General features: G+C 33.4%; 1 protein-coding gene across 1 annotated transcript; it reads right to left on the bottom strand.

Annotated features, from left to right (window-relative positions):
- Positions 1-1,288: 1,288 nt before the first annotated feature.
- On the bottom strand, positions 1,289-10,650 carry LOC136801274 (medium-chain acyl-CoA ligase ACSF2, mitochondrial-like). Its single transcript, XM_067057901.1, has 18 exons — positions 10,531-10,650; positions 10,128-10,299; positions 9,850-9,978; positions 9,591-9,644; positions 9,306-9,424; positions 9,129-9,176; positions 8,686-8,803; positions 8,159-8,251; positions 8,003-8,061; positions 7,659-7,748; positions 7,379-7,470; positions 6,630-6,706; positions 6,321-6,428; positions 5,461-5,804; positions 5,210-5,267; positions 3,602-3,670; positions 2,890-3,313; positions 1,289-1,324 (listed from the first exon to the last, which is right to left on the bottom strand). Exons 1-17 carry the CDS (start codon positions 10,614-10,616, stop codon positions 3,260-3,262), a joined length of 1,770 nt encoding a protein of 589 aa, XP_066914002.1. The 5' UTR covers positions 10,617-10,650; the 3' UTR covers positions 1,289-1,324; positions 2,890-3,259.
- Positions 10,651-15,982: the final 5,332 nt, after the last annotated feature.

The following is a 15,982-nucleotide window of genomic DNA, read 5'->3' as shown; positions in this document are numbered from 1 at the left end:
CAAATCTTAATTGACAAATATGCAAAGAAACTTTAAGATTCTTAGTGTTTCTTATAAAGTTCGGGTTAAGAATCTTGTTGAATAAACACAAGAACACGTAAATTTGTGGTTATGATAAAATCTTCGATTTTGACTTTCTTTAAAGAATTTAAATATCAAATTTAAATACAACCATACAAATAGGGTATATAGGGTAGAATTATTATTCTACAAAATATGTAGATTTCATATTTCTACAGACATCTGTAGAATTACGGCAAATTAGTAGATTGCTACACAACAGAGTCTATATTGTATACACCACAATGAGTAATTTAGCGCTGACAAGTAAGGGCGAAGAATACAATGGGGTGGAGTATAAAACCGGATAAATAGCGATCTAGACAGTTAGCCTAACTCGTCAGTTAGACTGATTTGAAGTTAAAAAATTTCATGTGTATCTGTTTTGAGATCTTGCAATCGTCAAAGTCGAGGCAAATATTCTATAATTTAGGAACCATTAACATTCAGGTCTAAGAATCTTATGATTTCTTTATTAGTTGAAAGGAGAAAATTTAGCAGTTTTATCTTTTGGGTGTGTATATTTTTGAATACGATTCTTGAAAGATCTTAAACCTTCAAGAATCCTTAAAGATCTTTAAAGATCCTAAACGATCGTGTCAAGATCTTGTCAAGATCTTTAAAGTTCTTTGCACAGATCTTGAAAAGAAACCTACAAAGTTCTTGCCAAGTTTCTTTAAAAGATCTTGGTAAGATCTTATCAAGATTTTCTACCAGGGATACCTGACAAGACTGAATGAAACAAGGAATTCTTAATTTAAATGTATTTACAGTTAGATTAGTGATTGATAACCTTTCTTCATTGGTGCTATTAAAATCAAAAACATTTTGTTATTGGAAACAACAAACGGCGAATTTCGCTGGTACAAGGCACGAAAATAATTGCAATTCGCCGTTCGAAAAGTTCGGTTCGCCGCCTCAAGTACATATTTACGCTAATCAATACACTGTGCTTGCTAAGAATTCACCCGCTTAGAATCTAGAAATCGTCACAGTTAATTTTTCATTCGCCAGCCTACCAAAAACAAAGCAAAACCTCTGAATATGATTAAACTGAATAAAGCATGAGTCAGGGAATAATGCTGGTTTAAATTCATTCTAAGCTAGAATGGAAAGACGTTGACGGATTAATTCGAGATTTATATTACGACAGCAGTTTGTTTTTTTGCCCTGACTTGACGATGAGTACATTTGAACCAAAAAGTTTTTTATGAACAATTTTGAATAGTTCTCAGCGATAATATATTGTATTTTCATTTTAAACCTCAACAAGTGATACTTTCATGGACCTACCTGGATTATGCATTTAACACGTTTATAATTGATATCTACGTGACTTGACCATTAAACAATCATTCAGAACACAAATAGTGACGATTTATTAAAATTAGTCGTTTGTTTCTTATAAAAAAACGTTTAGAAACCAAAATTTCATGCTCTTGAAATGTTCTTTCATTCAAGACTTCGTGAGCAAAAAACATCTCCAAAAAATTGAGTAATTTGGCTAAGAACATTGTATGTTTATTAATTGTGATTCTTATTGATAAAGATGCTTTTTTTGAGCTGAAAAATTATTTTTTTACAAAAGTCTGCTTGAGCCATCTTTTATCTACTTTCATACAAAAAAGCAGAAAAAAACAATGGTCCAATATTTCACTAAGTCCAAAAAACCCTTTTATGGCCGTTTTTTTAGCTGAAATATACCCCAAAATTTTTTTTCTCCAAAAATCGGGCTCCGTCACATTCGAGGATTTATAGTTATGCATCCTTATGCAAAAAATCGTAGAAAATGAAAGAGCCAATCAATCTAATACCTAAGTAATTGATAATGTGCTTATAAAAAAATATTGAATTTGGCTAGTTTTTCTATAAAAACACGCCAAACAACCAAAATTTCCTGTCTAAACACTCGTGAGAAAAAACAAACATCTATCTCATAAAAAAATTGAGTAATTTGACTAAGAACATTGATGTATCCTTATTAATAGTGATTCTTATAGATAAACATGCGTTTTTTGAGCCAAAAAATTTTTTTGCAAAAATCTGCTTAAGCCATCTTTTACCTATGATGGTACACTACTTTTATGCAAAAAATTAGAAAAAATTAATGATCCAATTTTTCACAAAGTCCAAAAAACCTGTTTTTTAGCCGTTTTTTGGCCCAAATTTGCCCAAAAACATTTTTTTTCGAAAATCGAGTTCTGCCGCATTCAAGGGTTTATAGTTATGCATCTTTGTGTAAAAAATCATAAAGAATGAAAGAGCCAATCTCGAGAAAAGCCAATACCTAAGTAATTGATAATGTGCTTATAAAGAAATATCGAATTTGGTCAGTTTTTCTATAAAAACACGCCAAGCAACCCACATTTCCTGTCTAAACACACATATTCTTCAAAATTAAGCCCTCATGAGCAGAAAAAAAATCTATCTCATAAAAAAATTGAGTAATTTGACTAAGAACATTGATGTATGCTTATTAATAGTGATTCTTATAGATAAACATGTGTTTTTTGAGCCAACAAAATTTTTTTGCAAAAATCTGCTTGAGCCATCTTATACCTATGATGGTACCCTACTTTCGTGCAAAAAATCAGAAAAAATTAATGATCCAATTTTTCACTAAGTCCAAAAAACCCGTTTTTTAGCCGTTTTTTGGCCCAAATTTGCCCCCCAAATTTTTTTTTCGAAAATCGGGCTCCGTCACATTTTGGGAATTGCCATTTTGCATCATTGTGCAAAAAATCAGAAAAAACTAATGAGCCAATCTCGAGAAAAGCTGGTAACTAACGGACGGACAGACGGACAAAGGTTAATTTATAGGACCTCCACCGTGGTAGGTCCAAAAAGTATTTAGGGATAACGTGTGACTGTGCTATAAAAACGTGTACAAAAAATTATTACCTTGAAAATATTATCAAAAAATGATAAAAAATATTCATCATAGAAAATAAAAAACTAAAACCTGGATAATAAAATTCTTTGCTAAATTATACTATATATCTACTAAATTACAAAATTACATTTCTTTAATATCTAAATCATATTCTAACGTTTTTTATACCCTATAATAACCCCCTATAATCAACACAAAAAGATCCTTACTCATTCAATATCTGCTTTTTTATCAAAGGAACAAAAGTAAGCTTAAAAAAGACACTGCCAAAGTGATTTCCCCTTATATAGAACCAATTCATCAAAATTATTCCAAGCCCATTTTCACTTTCATTTGTTGACGAATTTCGTTCTTCTTGATCTGAAAAAAATATGACGTAGCCTAAAGAATCAGTTGCTTTCAACAGCTACTGGAATAAATTTAGATTTAAAAGTTTGAAATTTTACTAAATTTCTATTTTCACCTAAAAAAAGACCTTACTCTCCGCCTTTTAACAATATCAGTCAATCCCAAAGAAGGTAGGTAGGGAAGCTTGGAACATTTTAGAGTCATAGAAAATTGGAGAACTCACATCAGTCTATTATGAGCCAAACAACATTAATTCTAGAAAGATGGTGATTATTTCAAAACTATAACAAAGTTCCATACCTTGCCAGTGACAGTCATGGGGTATTCATCAACAAACTCGATATATCTTGGAATCTTGTAATGTGAAATCTAGAATATAAAGAAGATGTACTGTATAAATTCTCAGTGCCTTATCAATAACATAGTAAGGGTATTATTATTTCGTCTTGATTTAAAAATGTAATCAAAACACTTCCTTTTTTAATTTCGCTTAGCGAAAGTATTACGATAGCCTTTCTGCGGCGGCGGCGGTGTCATCGGAAAAAAAATTAGAAAACGAAAGTGCTTGATACGGTGGACGAACTCACTAAATTTAATTTACAAATTACACGCTCGTATAACCACGGACGATTTTCGCGGGTTTTCTTTGGATTACGTCATATATCTTTGTGTCTTTAGCTCCACAGTTTTGATTTTTTCTTTATTTTCTTATAAGCATATACTTTATAAGAATCAAAGTGATATACCTTTCGGTAATTAGTTCTTACAAAGTAAACAAGGGATGGCACACAATATGAGCTTACTTGTTTTTCTTATAAGCATATACTTTATAAGAAGCAAATCAATAACTCTTGATAGACGGTGATATACCTTTCGGTAATTAGTTCTTACAAAGTAAACAAGGGATGGCGCACAATATGAGCATATTTATTTTTCTTATAAGCATTTAATTTATAAGAATCAAATCAATAACTCTTGATAGACGGTGATATAGCTTTCGGTAATTAGTTGTTCCAAAGTAAACAAGGAACGGCGCACAATATGAGCTCATTTATTTTTCTTATAAGCATTTACTTTATAAGAATCAAATCAATAACCCTTTATAGACGGTAATATACCTTTCGGTAATTAGTTCTTACAAAGTAAACAAGGGATGGCGCACAATATGAGCTTACTTATTTTTCTTATAAGCATATACTTTATAAGAATCAAATCAATAACTCTTGATAGACGGTGATATACTTTTCGGTAATTAGCTCTTACAAAGTAAACAAGCAATGGCACACAATATGAGCATTTTTATTTTTCTTATAAGCATTTACTTTATAAGAATCAAATCAATAACAATAGACGGTGATATACCTTTCGGTAATTAGTTTTTACAAAGTAATCAATGGACGGCGCACATTATGAGCATATTTATTATTCTTATAAGCATTTACTTTATAAGAATCAAATCAATAACTCTTGATAGACGGTAATATACCTTTCGGTAATTAGCTCTTACAAAATAAACAATAGATGGCGCACAATATGAGCATATTAATTTTTCTTATATAAGCATTTGCTTTATAAGAATCAAATCAATAACTTTTGATGGACGGTGATATTACCTTTGTTTATTAGTTCTTAAAAATTAAACAACAGTTGTTCTTAAATTGGTCTCTTTTTTAGCGATTTTAAGCCTCGTTGTTATTGTAAAATTGTTTCATCAAGGCTCGATGTAAAGTAGATTTCAAATTGGCTTCAATCTCTACTTCTTGTTTTTCCTATGTAGTTTAAATTCTAGGCGAAATTTTCGACTTTAAGTCGTCTTGTTTCATTTATAAAACATGGCAATATTCAAAAAACGGTGAAATAATAAAAAAACGATAAAGCAAACCATCTGATATCAAGATTGTTGGATACCTGTCCTTTACAGAATTGTTTGATATCTTCTTCAGTTGTCTCTGAACCTCGTTTCAGTCTGAAAAATAATATTTGAAAGAATTTGAATATTATTTAAATCATAAGAATTTGAGAATTAGAGGGAAATATCTGAACATAATTTCAGTGATACGTGGAATTTTTTAGCGAAATCCTAATCAAAAGAAATATCAGCTCATATTAAATATTAGGCTGGAAAAATTTGATATGCGAATTTGAAATATGAAAATTACTTAATCCATGCACAGCATTCTTCACCGAAACGTTCGTCGGGTATTCCAACAATTTGAACATCTTCAATATCAGGATGATTATGAAGGAAGTTTTCCACCTCTGTTGGATAAATATTTTCGCCACCACGAATAATCATATCTTTTAAACGTCCAACCACTTTACAATATCCATTTTCATCAATTTGACCCAAATCTCCTGAATGAAACCAACCATTTTCGTCAATGGCTTCCTTAGTTTTGATGACGTCATCCCAATAACCTGGGAAAACACAATGACCTCTGAAACACAGTTCTCCTGAAGTGTTGACTGGAACTATGTGGCCTTCCTCGTCAATTATCTTGGTCTAGAAGTATAACAAGATAAGTTAAGTGAATTCTAAATAACACCTGATGCAGAAAGGCTGTTGCGAGATTTCCAGTATAATAGCTGATGAGCATCTGATAATGCTAGAAATTTTTGTAATGTATACTTAGATTAACCACAGCAGTGAAAATTGTGGAAAAATACTACATGAAAGAGTGTTTTTAAAACCAGGCTAAAAATGCGTCTTAATCAATGACCTTTATAATGCCTGGACCAAGTTATATCCGCCATACTTGATCGGAGTTTTGTTGAAGGTGGTACCCGCAAAGAATCCATGTAGTATTAAAACTTTGCCTAACAACAAACGGCGCTACGTCACACTATAGTGTGCAAGTGAAGTAGATCTTGCGCTCTCGATGCTGTTACCACTTTAAAAAAAACTCCGATCAAAATATTTTGCTTGGCTGGGATCGAGAAACTGCCTCCAGGGTATGAATAAAGCTCTGTGGCCTTGATAAAAGCAAATTTTGTAAGTATCAGTATTTCTTAACCTCACCTCAACATGTGGGATTACTCTTCCAATACTTGAAACGCGTAGCTCTACAGGGGTATCTCTTGAAGTCAAATTGGTGGCTGGACTCGTTTCTGTCAACCCATATGCAATCTAGTAACGAACATAAAAATGAGCGAACATATTACACTGGGCTTATTTAAACTCTGCATATGATTAGACTTACAGTAGACAATATTTGAAATAAATTAGCAATATAAAATTTCTGTATTTTATTTTGGGGTTTTTAACCTGGAAAGCATGGTTTTATACGATTTAAAAAGAACATTTTAGAAAAAAAATACATTTTCTTACAGTCATCTCAGGGCAATTCATATCACTGATCACTTTCTTCATAATTTCAATTGGACATGGTGATCCTGCCATAATTCCTATGAAACAGATATGGTGCAACACTAGACTAGATAAAATAACGGAACAAATGTCAATAAAAAGTTCCTTGTTTAATGGTAAAGAAATTAGGCAGAGGACACTAGATGAGAAGCAAAATAGAAGTGATTTACATTCACCAAGCCTTAAATAAGAATATAAATTTGTTAAGCGAAATAAGAATCGACTCAAAAAGCCACTGTAGAGAGTTAAAAAAGGAGGAAATTATTCTCAAAAGCATTTGAACACAAACAAAATATGAACAATCAAATAAGAGACTTCAACTTAAATCCATTTATAAATTCAAGAGAGTGCTTGTTCAATGCCTTGCAAGCTTATCATTTTTTATCAACAGACCTTCAAAAACAGTAAAACTTACTTTGAAATATGGATGCAGAGCGCTGATATCTTACTACTTGAACTGACTAGTCTTCCTATATCAACATAATTAGGTCCACTGTTGTGACTAACTAGTTCCTCATAGTGTTCTCAATTGTTTTGTTTGTCAACCAGGGGGTTCGATTGTTTTAAATTAAAATACTCAAAAATGTGACCATGAAATAGAAAACAACATGGGGGACTTAGACTCGACTTCGACTCAACAAAGTGGACACATCTTCAAGTAGTTCAGCCTATGTGAAATGTGTAACGTGTGATATGCAATGTTTTTATACCTGTTCTCATTGACCCAAAATTGATGTTTGGAAAGCTAGGATGGTTTAGCATATCAATGAACATTGCAGGAGTTCCATAAATTGCTGTACAGCTTTAAAAATAAAATATAACAGTTACAGTGATAAATAGCAACTAGAAATACTTGATAAAACATTACATAAAGATTAAAGAGGTGTGTTTCTTCTCAATACTTAAGTTTCTTGTTTATGCATTCATCAGTTGATTCATAGAAAATCAATGATAAAACATTAAATATATAAATATGAATTAATATTAAACCTTTCTGTTTGAATGGCATCCAGTGTAGCTTCTGCATTAAATCCACGTTGAGGGAAAACTTGAGCAGCACCAGTCATCAAGCATGCCATACTACAAATGGTTAGAAATACAAAAACATACATTTTCTACGAATATTTTCTCGTCATCCAATGAAATCTCCGTCGCAAAACTATTCACAAAAGGTGTCCTTGATTCATCTCTTATTAAGATTTTCAGAAGTCTTAAGTTCTTTAAATGAACTTCATAAAGCTTAAAGTAACAGTTTTTTTATCGAGAATACAAGAAACGACATGAAAAAGCAAAATTCCCTTAAAAAAACACATATAAGATTACTAAAAACATACCTTCCAAGAACCATGCCAAAACAATGGTAAAGTGGAACGGGTATACAAACACGGTCAACCTGAAAATAGAAAATTGAACAGGTAAAATCTTGAAGAGATTAACCCACAGCCTTTTATTAGACAAGAAAAATGGAAAATTGTTGAAATCTTACTAACAGGAGTAAAGTCCAAACCAAAAGCAATCGCAGCAGCATTATTGACCAAATTATGATGAGTGAGGGTGGCTCCTTTTGGATTCCCTGTTGTACCCTGTGAAAATAAATTCAATATATTTACCACTTTTCTGAACTTGTTAAATTTCCACCTTTCCAGGTCGGAACTTGTTAAATAAGCGAACTGAAATCATCGCCAAATGCCGTCACAGATAGAAATTTCTCCTCCAGACTTTCGAATGATTCTAAATTGCCCTCAGAAAAATTTCGAATTGACCTCAGAAAATTTTTGAAGACATTGAATTGTGAATTTTTATAGAAAAAATTTATATCACTGTATCCTGTATGACCTGAAACTTCGAGTATGAAAACTTAAAAATTGTTTTTTTTACTCAAACTGGCTCATTATATTTTCAAAAGATTTGCAAATGTGAGGATACATAGACAGAAAATTTCCATATCAGCACCTTTTTTAATGAATACTTTGCTTGCTGAATATGAAAATTAGAAAAGCAGAAGAATTATCATTACCGATGTAAACTGAATATTGACAGGATCATCAAACTGAATGCTCTTCTGAAGTTGTTCTACTTTTAATTTTTCTTCTTTTCCTCCAATTGCTAAAGCGTCTTCAAATGAAAATGCACCACTGAAATTAAAGAATAGTTGATAATTAATAAGGGACATAAATCATACATTTTGTGATGAAACTTTCTAATTTGTTCTGCTGGAATTTCGAATCATGTGCTTTAGCTGGCACATCACGCATCTCACTCATGATATTTTGCAAATTAATACTAGCCGGTCCACCGACGAACTCTTGTATATAACGTGACATTGATATTGCCATAGGCTTTTATCTTAATTTTAGGAGGGGGTTCAAACAAATAATTGTGATTAGAAAATACACCTAACACCTAGCTTACCTAACTACTGTACATGTAATAGATAGATGAAGAAAAGCAAAAGACTACCTCATTGCTGGGCCATCTGTCAAAATCACTGATTCCAGTGTAGGAATTCTAAAATTAGAAAGCATAAATCTTTAATTGAAATTGTTTAGATGATGATGAAAGTTGCGTTATTGCTGAAAGATTGCTTTAGAATGAGAAGGTGGGTAAACAAATTATCAAAAGAATAGAGGTCCTTACTTTTTTGACTTGAGCTCACCAGGATGTGAATGTAGAATTTCAGGTGTCACATTTTGAAGAATATCATAATAATTTGATGTTTTGAATTCTGGTGTCATGAACAATGCCTTCATTCCAACCTGATTGAAATGAAATAGTTAGCCTAATTTCAATTTTGAGATATAGATTCTTTGAAATATTTGAGATGGCTTAATACAGAGTTTTGCACTGCAATTCTAATATTGTTCTCTTATTATAATTCAAAAGAAATTTTTTTTCAAAGTTAAGATTTGATAGATGTCTTACCTTATTCAATGCGTATTCTAACTCATTGGACTGATATGCAGGGTTTACATTAACCTATTATAGAAGAAAATATACTCTATTTCTATTCGATAATATACAGGAGGTTTAAAAAAACCCCTAGAATCCATATTGAAATTAAGTTTTCATATAAACCATTGTATAGTGCTCATAGCTTGAGCCAAGATTATAAGAAAGAAATATATATATTGCTAATTGTTTAGGAGCTGCAATTTTGAATATCATTATAAAAACTTCTTACAAGAATAGTTCCAGCTTTGACAGATGCTAAGAAAGTAATCATCCATTCCAAATGATTCTGTCCCCAAATACCAACACGATCTCCTTTTTGTAAACCAAGTCCAATAATGCTTGCAGCTAATTTATTCACCTGGGTGAGATATTAGAGATAGATTATGGTATTTTCTATAAATGAATAAATAGAATGAAGTTATTTAAAACATTACGTTTAAAGAAATAACTTATTATGTCTATTAAGGACCATCTCAAGTCAATGTCGCCTAAGAAAAAGTTAATAACCTTTTCATCCAACTGTGCAAATGTCATCCTCTTCTTGTCTCGATGAAACACAACAGCTTCATGGTCAGGAAACTTTTCCACAGTTTCAATAAAAACTTGGCCTATGGTTTTTCCAATCAGCTTGTGCTCTGATACAACATGGTCATAGCTTTCAACTAGTTTACTGTTTGATCTATAAGACAAAGTTCACATAAATGTAAACAATGTGAGTATTGATACATTATAATTTTCGGGAAAGGGTTCTCAAAGCTTGCAAAGCAGTAAAATAGCAATAACCCAACTGACAGAGAATTAACGCCATAACAACGCCCATCTGACATCCCTGATGTTTTTTTAATGATATATAAACGTTAAAACGATGTTGCGTACCAGCTGGGAAGCAATGTCAAGGAAAAAAGGATACCTGTGATTCAGATGCAAATACTTCTTTGTAAATTGCGAGACTTGTCTTGAAAATGGGGTTAATCTTTGCAATTTGATTCCAATCATTTTAATTTTTCTTTATTGTTGTTGTTGGTAAACTGTAAAAATATAATTTTTTGCATTTATTTGATAAATGATTGATCATTTGATCATTTTAAACCTACATGTCAAGACAAACGATAGCCTGTGCAAAAAAAGACATAATTCGGAAAACACATTTTTCCAGACGTTTCACCCTTGTTTTGGGAACTATTGCCGTGTCAATTCGGGCCAGCCTTAAGTCTATTTTTTTCCATTTTGAGATATAACTAACCTGAACTAACTTGAAAATAAATAGCATAGTGGGAACCCCCCCCTAACTTTAGGGGGGGGGGTTGGAGGTTTTCAGAAAAATTTAAGCAGGTGGGGGTTAGCCTGCTCACAAATCTTAGGTGGGGGTTACCCTATACAGGTGGGGGTGACTTTTTTCAGGTGGGGGTTGGAGAGTTTATTTACTAGTTTTCTTATTTTGACTCAAAAACTTTCTTTCAACCCTGCTCATCATAAACATATACATTGACAGTAAAAATCTATTTCTTCCCAAGTCTAATAATTATAACAAAAGATGTATGAAGTATAAAAAGCATAGAAATTATTTTCAAGTGATTAACCTTGCTTACCCTCAAAATTGTTAAAACAGTCAAAAACCTTTTTCAGGTGGGGGTTGGAAACTTTTCAGAATTTAGGTGGGGGTGGTCCAAGAAGGTGGGGGTTGGGTCGGTAGCATTTTTCAGGTGGGGGTTACCCTATGCAGGTGGGGGTGACTTTATTCAGGTGGGGGTTGGAGGGGTGCTGCCCACTATGAATAGTGCCAAGAGTCCATACTTTTGATATTATCAGGGTATTATATTTATCTTTTTGTGGTTAAAAGAGATTTTAATAGCTTGCTCCACAGGCTCTAAAATGGCATTTATTGGACGTTGTATCTGGTTGTATTGAATTGAACTGAAAATATTCATACTAAGCAAGTTTCAAGCTAAAATCTAGCTTTAAAAATGCCCTAAGTCCATCAACCAAATGTGTTGGACTTAAGGCTACATATTTCACGACAATGCTTCATAGAAAAGTAAAATTTGGACATAAGGCTTCCCAAGAATTTTTGCCTGATTTTTTGTGGACTGAAGTCTCTATTGGATTGATACCGTGAGATTGGGTAACTTGCATCAGTGGAGGCTAACATGCATAGCCGTCAGATGAATGACCTGGCTGGTCATTGAAATACAACTACGCAGCTCCGCTCGCATCTTTACTCTACCATTTTTGTTTTGATTTAATTTTGTATTTTATTAATGACCAGCTAGGTCTTTCATTTGAGGGCTATGTATGTTAGCCTCCACTGATCAGTCCATCACAAAGTGCCAAATAAACAAAACTCAACAATCTCACAAAAGTGGTCTTTTTGATTTCCCAAATATTCGTCTTAAGCGTTCACTTTCACCATAATTTATGTAATTGCAATTTCGGTTAGTCCACAGTCGGGTTCAACATATACGCATGTTTTTATTCACGTGACCGAAGTGGCTACTAAAACAATCTGGGGGTAAGTGGCAAAGCAACACAGCAGATCAATCGTAAAGTAAAGTATCTTTTGGCATTGACAATCAAATATAATAAATTACATTATCTCCGGGTTGGTCTAAAAAGCAGGGTAGCCAATGGGGTAGCCAATTGGGCTAGGTTATGGGGTACCTCTTTTTGCCTAAACTTTTGAAATCTGAAACCTGTTTTCATGTGGAAATAACTATACAACATCTTGTTAATGATTCCATGTATTAAAATTTAAGATTCCTTTCGAACTTCAGCCACAATAGCCTTTTTTCCAAAGGTACTGAACTTTGTTACTTCTCAAGAGACCTGGCGCCATTTTGTCTTCCTTCTTGGCTTCGTTTGAAAATTTACAGACCCGAATAAAAAATATATACAAAACAGTTTTTAATATTTTAGATTTAGATTTTATTTATGTTTTTAATTGTTATTTCCGTGAAGCTGTAATTCGATGATAATAGCTTTGGAATCGCCTTTGGGCCATATGATCTCTAATCTTGTCATATCTTAACAATCCTTTGTTTTTGAATCTATTGTTTAATTTATATCATGTTTAGATGTTTCAAACAATTAATTCCTTTTAGAATTTTTTAATATGGCAGCTTATAATAGGTACAAAAAGTCTTTTGAAATAGCTCTATTATAATGAAGCTCTATTTCTTACTCCTCGTGCATTAACACGTGGTAATTTATATCTTTGTTTATCTTTGTAATCATACATGATCAATCTAAGTATCAATCAGATTCGTGCTCCCTGGTCAGTAAAATGTGGTTCTATGCATTCATTTTCGGTATTTCTATTCTGGTCTGTAAAATATTTAGGTACCCCACAACCTAGCCCAATTGGCTACCCCAATTGGCTACCCTGCTTTTTAGACCAACCCATTATCTCCTTAATTCAAAAATCAAAAGTTCATTTTGCATTTGCGAAAAATAAAAATAGAAAAATAATGAATTAATATTAAATACTCCCCCGTCTTTTACTTTCGTCTAATTTTCGATCTCGGAACGTGCAAAACGCCCATCCGGCCAATATCCACCCAATCACCTTAAAAACTCACTTTAATTGTCCTTAGACTTCCAAAAAATAGTATTTAAAAACTATGAATTTATAATAATTACAAAAAACAAAAAGTTTGATACTTCATTAGTGAAATATTCAATAAATTCCTAGTTTTAAAATTTTCAGTGGGCGTTTTTCTAGCGCTTCGTTTATCGCCCAATTTTTGCGTCACAAAAACTTTCTCGACCGCTCGTAATAATTATGCATTACCAAATTTGGTTCTCCATTGCCAAGTCAGGATCGATTGTGACGTCTAAGCATAAAAAAGAAAGGATTCCATCAGTTTTATGCATATAATATTTTGCAAGATATTTTATTTGCCGCGTGAGCGCACTTTTCGTAGACTAGTCGGAATACATTCTTTTACTCGCGGGATTGATGGTAACTTTTCATCTTCGTTATTTTTAATATGAAGCACAACCAAAAAAAAACGAAACTTTAGGAAGTTGCGTATTTCCAGTGAGTAAACGATTCTGACAATCAACAAAATTGATGATGATGATTTTTTTCGGTCAGGCAAATGTCTTGTATTGAGGGTTCTAGTCTTAAACGAGACAAAACTCCAAAAAAGCTGGTGTTTTGAAGCGCTTCTGTGAAATATTGCTCTTTGTGACGCACTGCTGATGCAAGTTACCCAATCTCACGGTACTGCGTATTGGTTTCAATTTGCACTCTTATCAATTCATCTCAAAAATGGTTCCTTTATTGAGTATGTTTCTTCAGATCATTTTTAGAGGTAATGCAATATAGTTTTTAGTATTTACAAGGAGAATAGCTGCTTGCAGTTAGTGGAATTACCTCGATTTAAAGCTTGTTCAAAACTCACAATAACGATTTCTTTTTATTATGGAAACCAAACGAGTGAGAACAAGTCATAAAACTAAAAGTCAGCGCTACATATGGTTGTGAAGTAGTTTGGGACCATTGAAAAAGTACGTACGCTCTGAGGGGGAGGGGGAGGGTAGTACTACCAAAAGCGTACGAGGGGGAGGGGGAGGTCAGGTAGAAAGGTACATACGCTTTGACATTTTTCAATACAACAAAATTTCAATCAAAGTTTGGTTAGATCTTCTTATTATATCATCAACAAAGACAAACAGAAGTTGAACTTATTTTAATTTTTCTCAAAATCCCCTAATTTTCCTTTGTATAGACTGTTTAATACGATCTAAAATTTTTTTGAGGGGGGGGGTCATTTCAAAAGCATACGTACGCGAAAGGGGGGGGGGTAATGCCAAAGCGTACGAGAGCGTACAAGGGGGGAGGGGGTGGTCAATTTTCACCGATTTTGAGCGTACATACTTTTTGAATGGTCCCTTTAATAAATTGTTAAGATAAAAATGACATACTTTTTAACGACGAAGGTATCTTAAATCTTGGTTAAAGAAAATCTCTTTGATCTTTCTTTTTTTCTTTTGTTAATTGCTTGCGTCATCGATAACTTGCGAGGTATTTCTCATAAAATAAAAACACACGGATTTTACCAAGCTGCCTGATATAACAGTCAGGCAAATCCTTGCATTTGCATGAGGTTCGCTATGTTGCAACGGGTCGAAATCGAAAGTAATGCGAAAACCCGGTGTAAATACGCTGGTTTTTTGGAACTCTGTGCATTTGCACAGGGTGGAAAATCAGAAAATATAAGATTTTGCAATAGTTTTACAATCGATTAACACCATTCTTTTTGTGAATCAAATTCAATAAGATATACCAGGTAATCCTTTTTTATTGTCTTTGTATTTTGATTTGGAAAACAAGAATTGTTCTTCTTATGCTGTGATGTAACAGCCGTAAGGATGTGACGAAGGAATTTGTCAGTGCAGCCATACTTTCGATTTTCGGATGCGGAACATTCAAAACTTAGAATACAGGCATTGTGAGTTAACGATGGTTCTGAATCCTAATCTTGACACTCCGTGCTTCTTTCTAGCTTTCCGGTGGTCTAGATTGGATGTCATCACAACAATTCTTCTCCCGCTATTTCTTATCTTTCTTTTTGATTTCAGTCATTTTCATTTTTTATGGGAACACAATTGCGACCATATCCAGGGTGAGACGTGTATTTTCCACTTTTTCCACCGTCGTAATATCGTAATGATACACATTCATTATCATTGGTGAGGGCGAGAATCTGGAAGCCCTCTGGAGATCCGCTGGAGCCCCCTGCCCCACTGGAAAATTTAGCAAAAAAATGGTCGTCGGTCGTCTAAAATTTTGAGATGCTTTCGAGTTTTTACAAGATACTTCACTAATTTGTCATTTAAAGTGATAGAGATGACGCGTTCTTTAGAAAAAGTAATAGGATTCTTTTATTACATCTTAACGACCAACCAAATCAAATAAGAGCATGTAAAAACTCCAGCTTGTCACAAAATTTTAACCCACTTGAATAGAACCAAAAATGACTTTACCCTCAGTATGGTGGAAAAATTGCACCGCAAAACCATTCCCACTGTAAACTCCGAGCTGGAATATAGAGTTTCTATCTCAATCGGGACACTACCATTAGATAGAAATTCCCATTACACTGAAGGAAAAAGCTCCACCGGGGCGGCTCAAGTATCACTGATAGTATTCTATATGGACCTAAACGCAGATAGGCTGTTCGCATAAAGAAAGCGGTAAGGGCGGGTTCGGTAATGCAAATTTATCGAGTAGCAAAATCGCGCGATCTAGACGCGGGCGTTTAGAAGTGCTCAAATTTATCAAAAATATTTTGCTTGGACGGCCATCGAAAAATTGTTCTATTCGCGTCACCCGCCCGCATCATATTTTTTTATGATTT

This window comes from Clytia hemisphaerica, unplaced genomic scaffold (genome assembly GCF_902728285.1).
Source record: "Clytia hemisphaerica strain Z4C2 unplaced genomic scaffold, Clytia hemisphaerica genome assembly, whole genome shotgun sequence".
NCBI lineage: Eukaryota > Metazoa > Cnidaria > Hydrozoa > Leptothecata > Clytiidae > Clytia > Clytia hemisphaerica.
The sequence above is the reverse complement of the archived record's forward strand: the minus strand, read 5'-3'. Positions and strand labels throughout refer to the sequence as shown.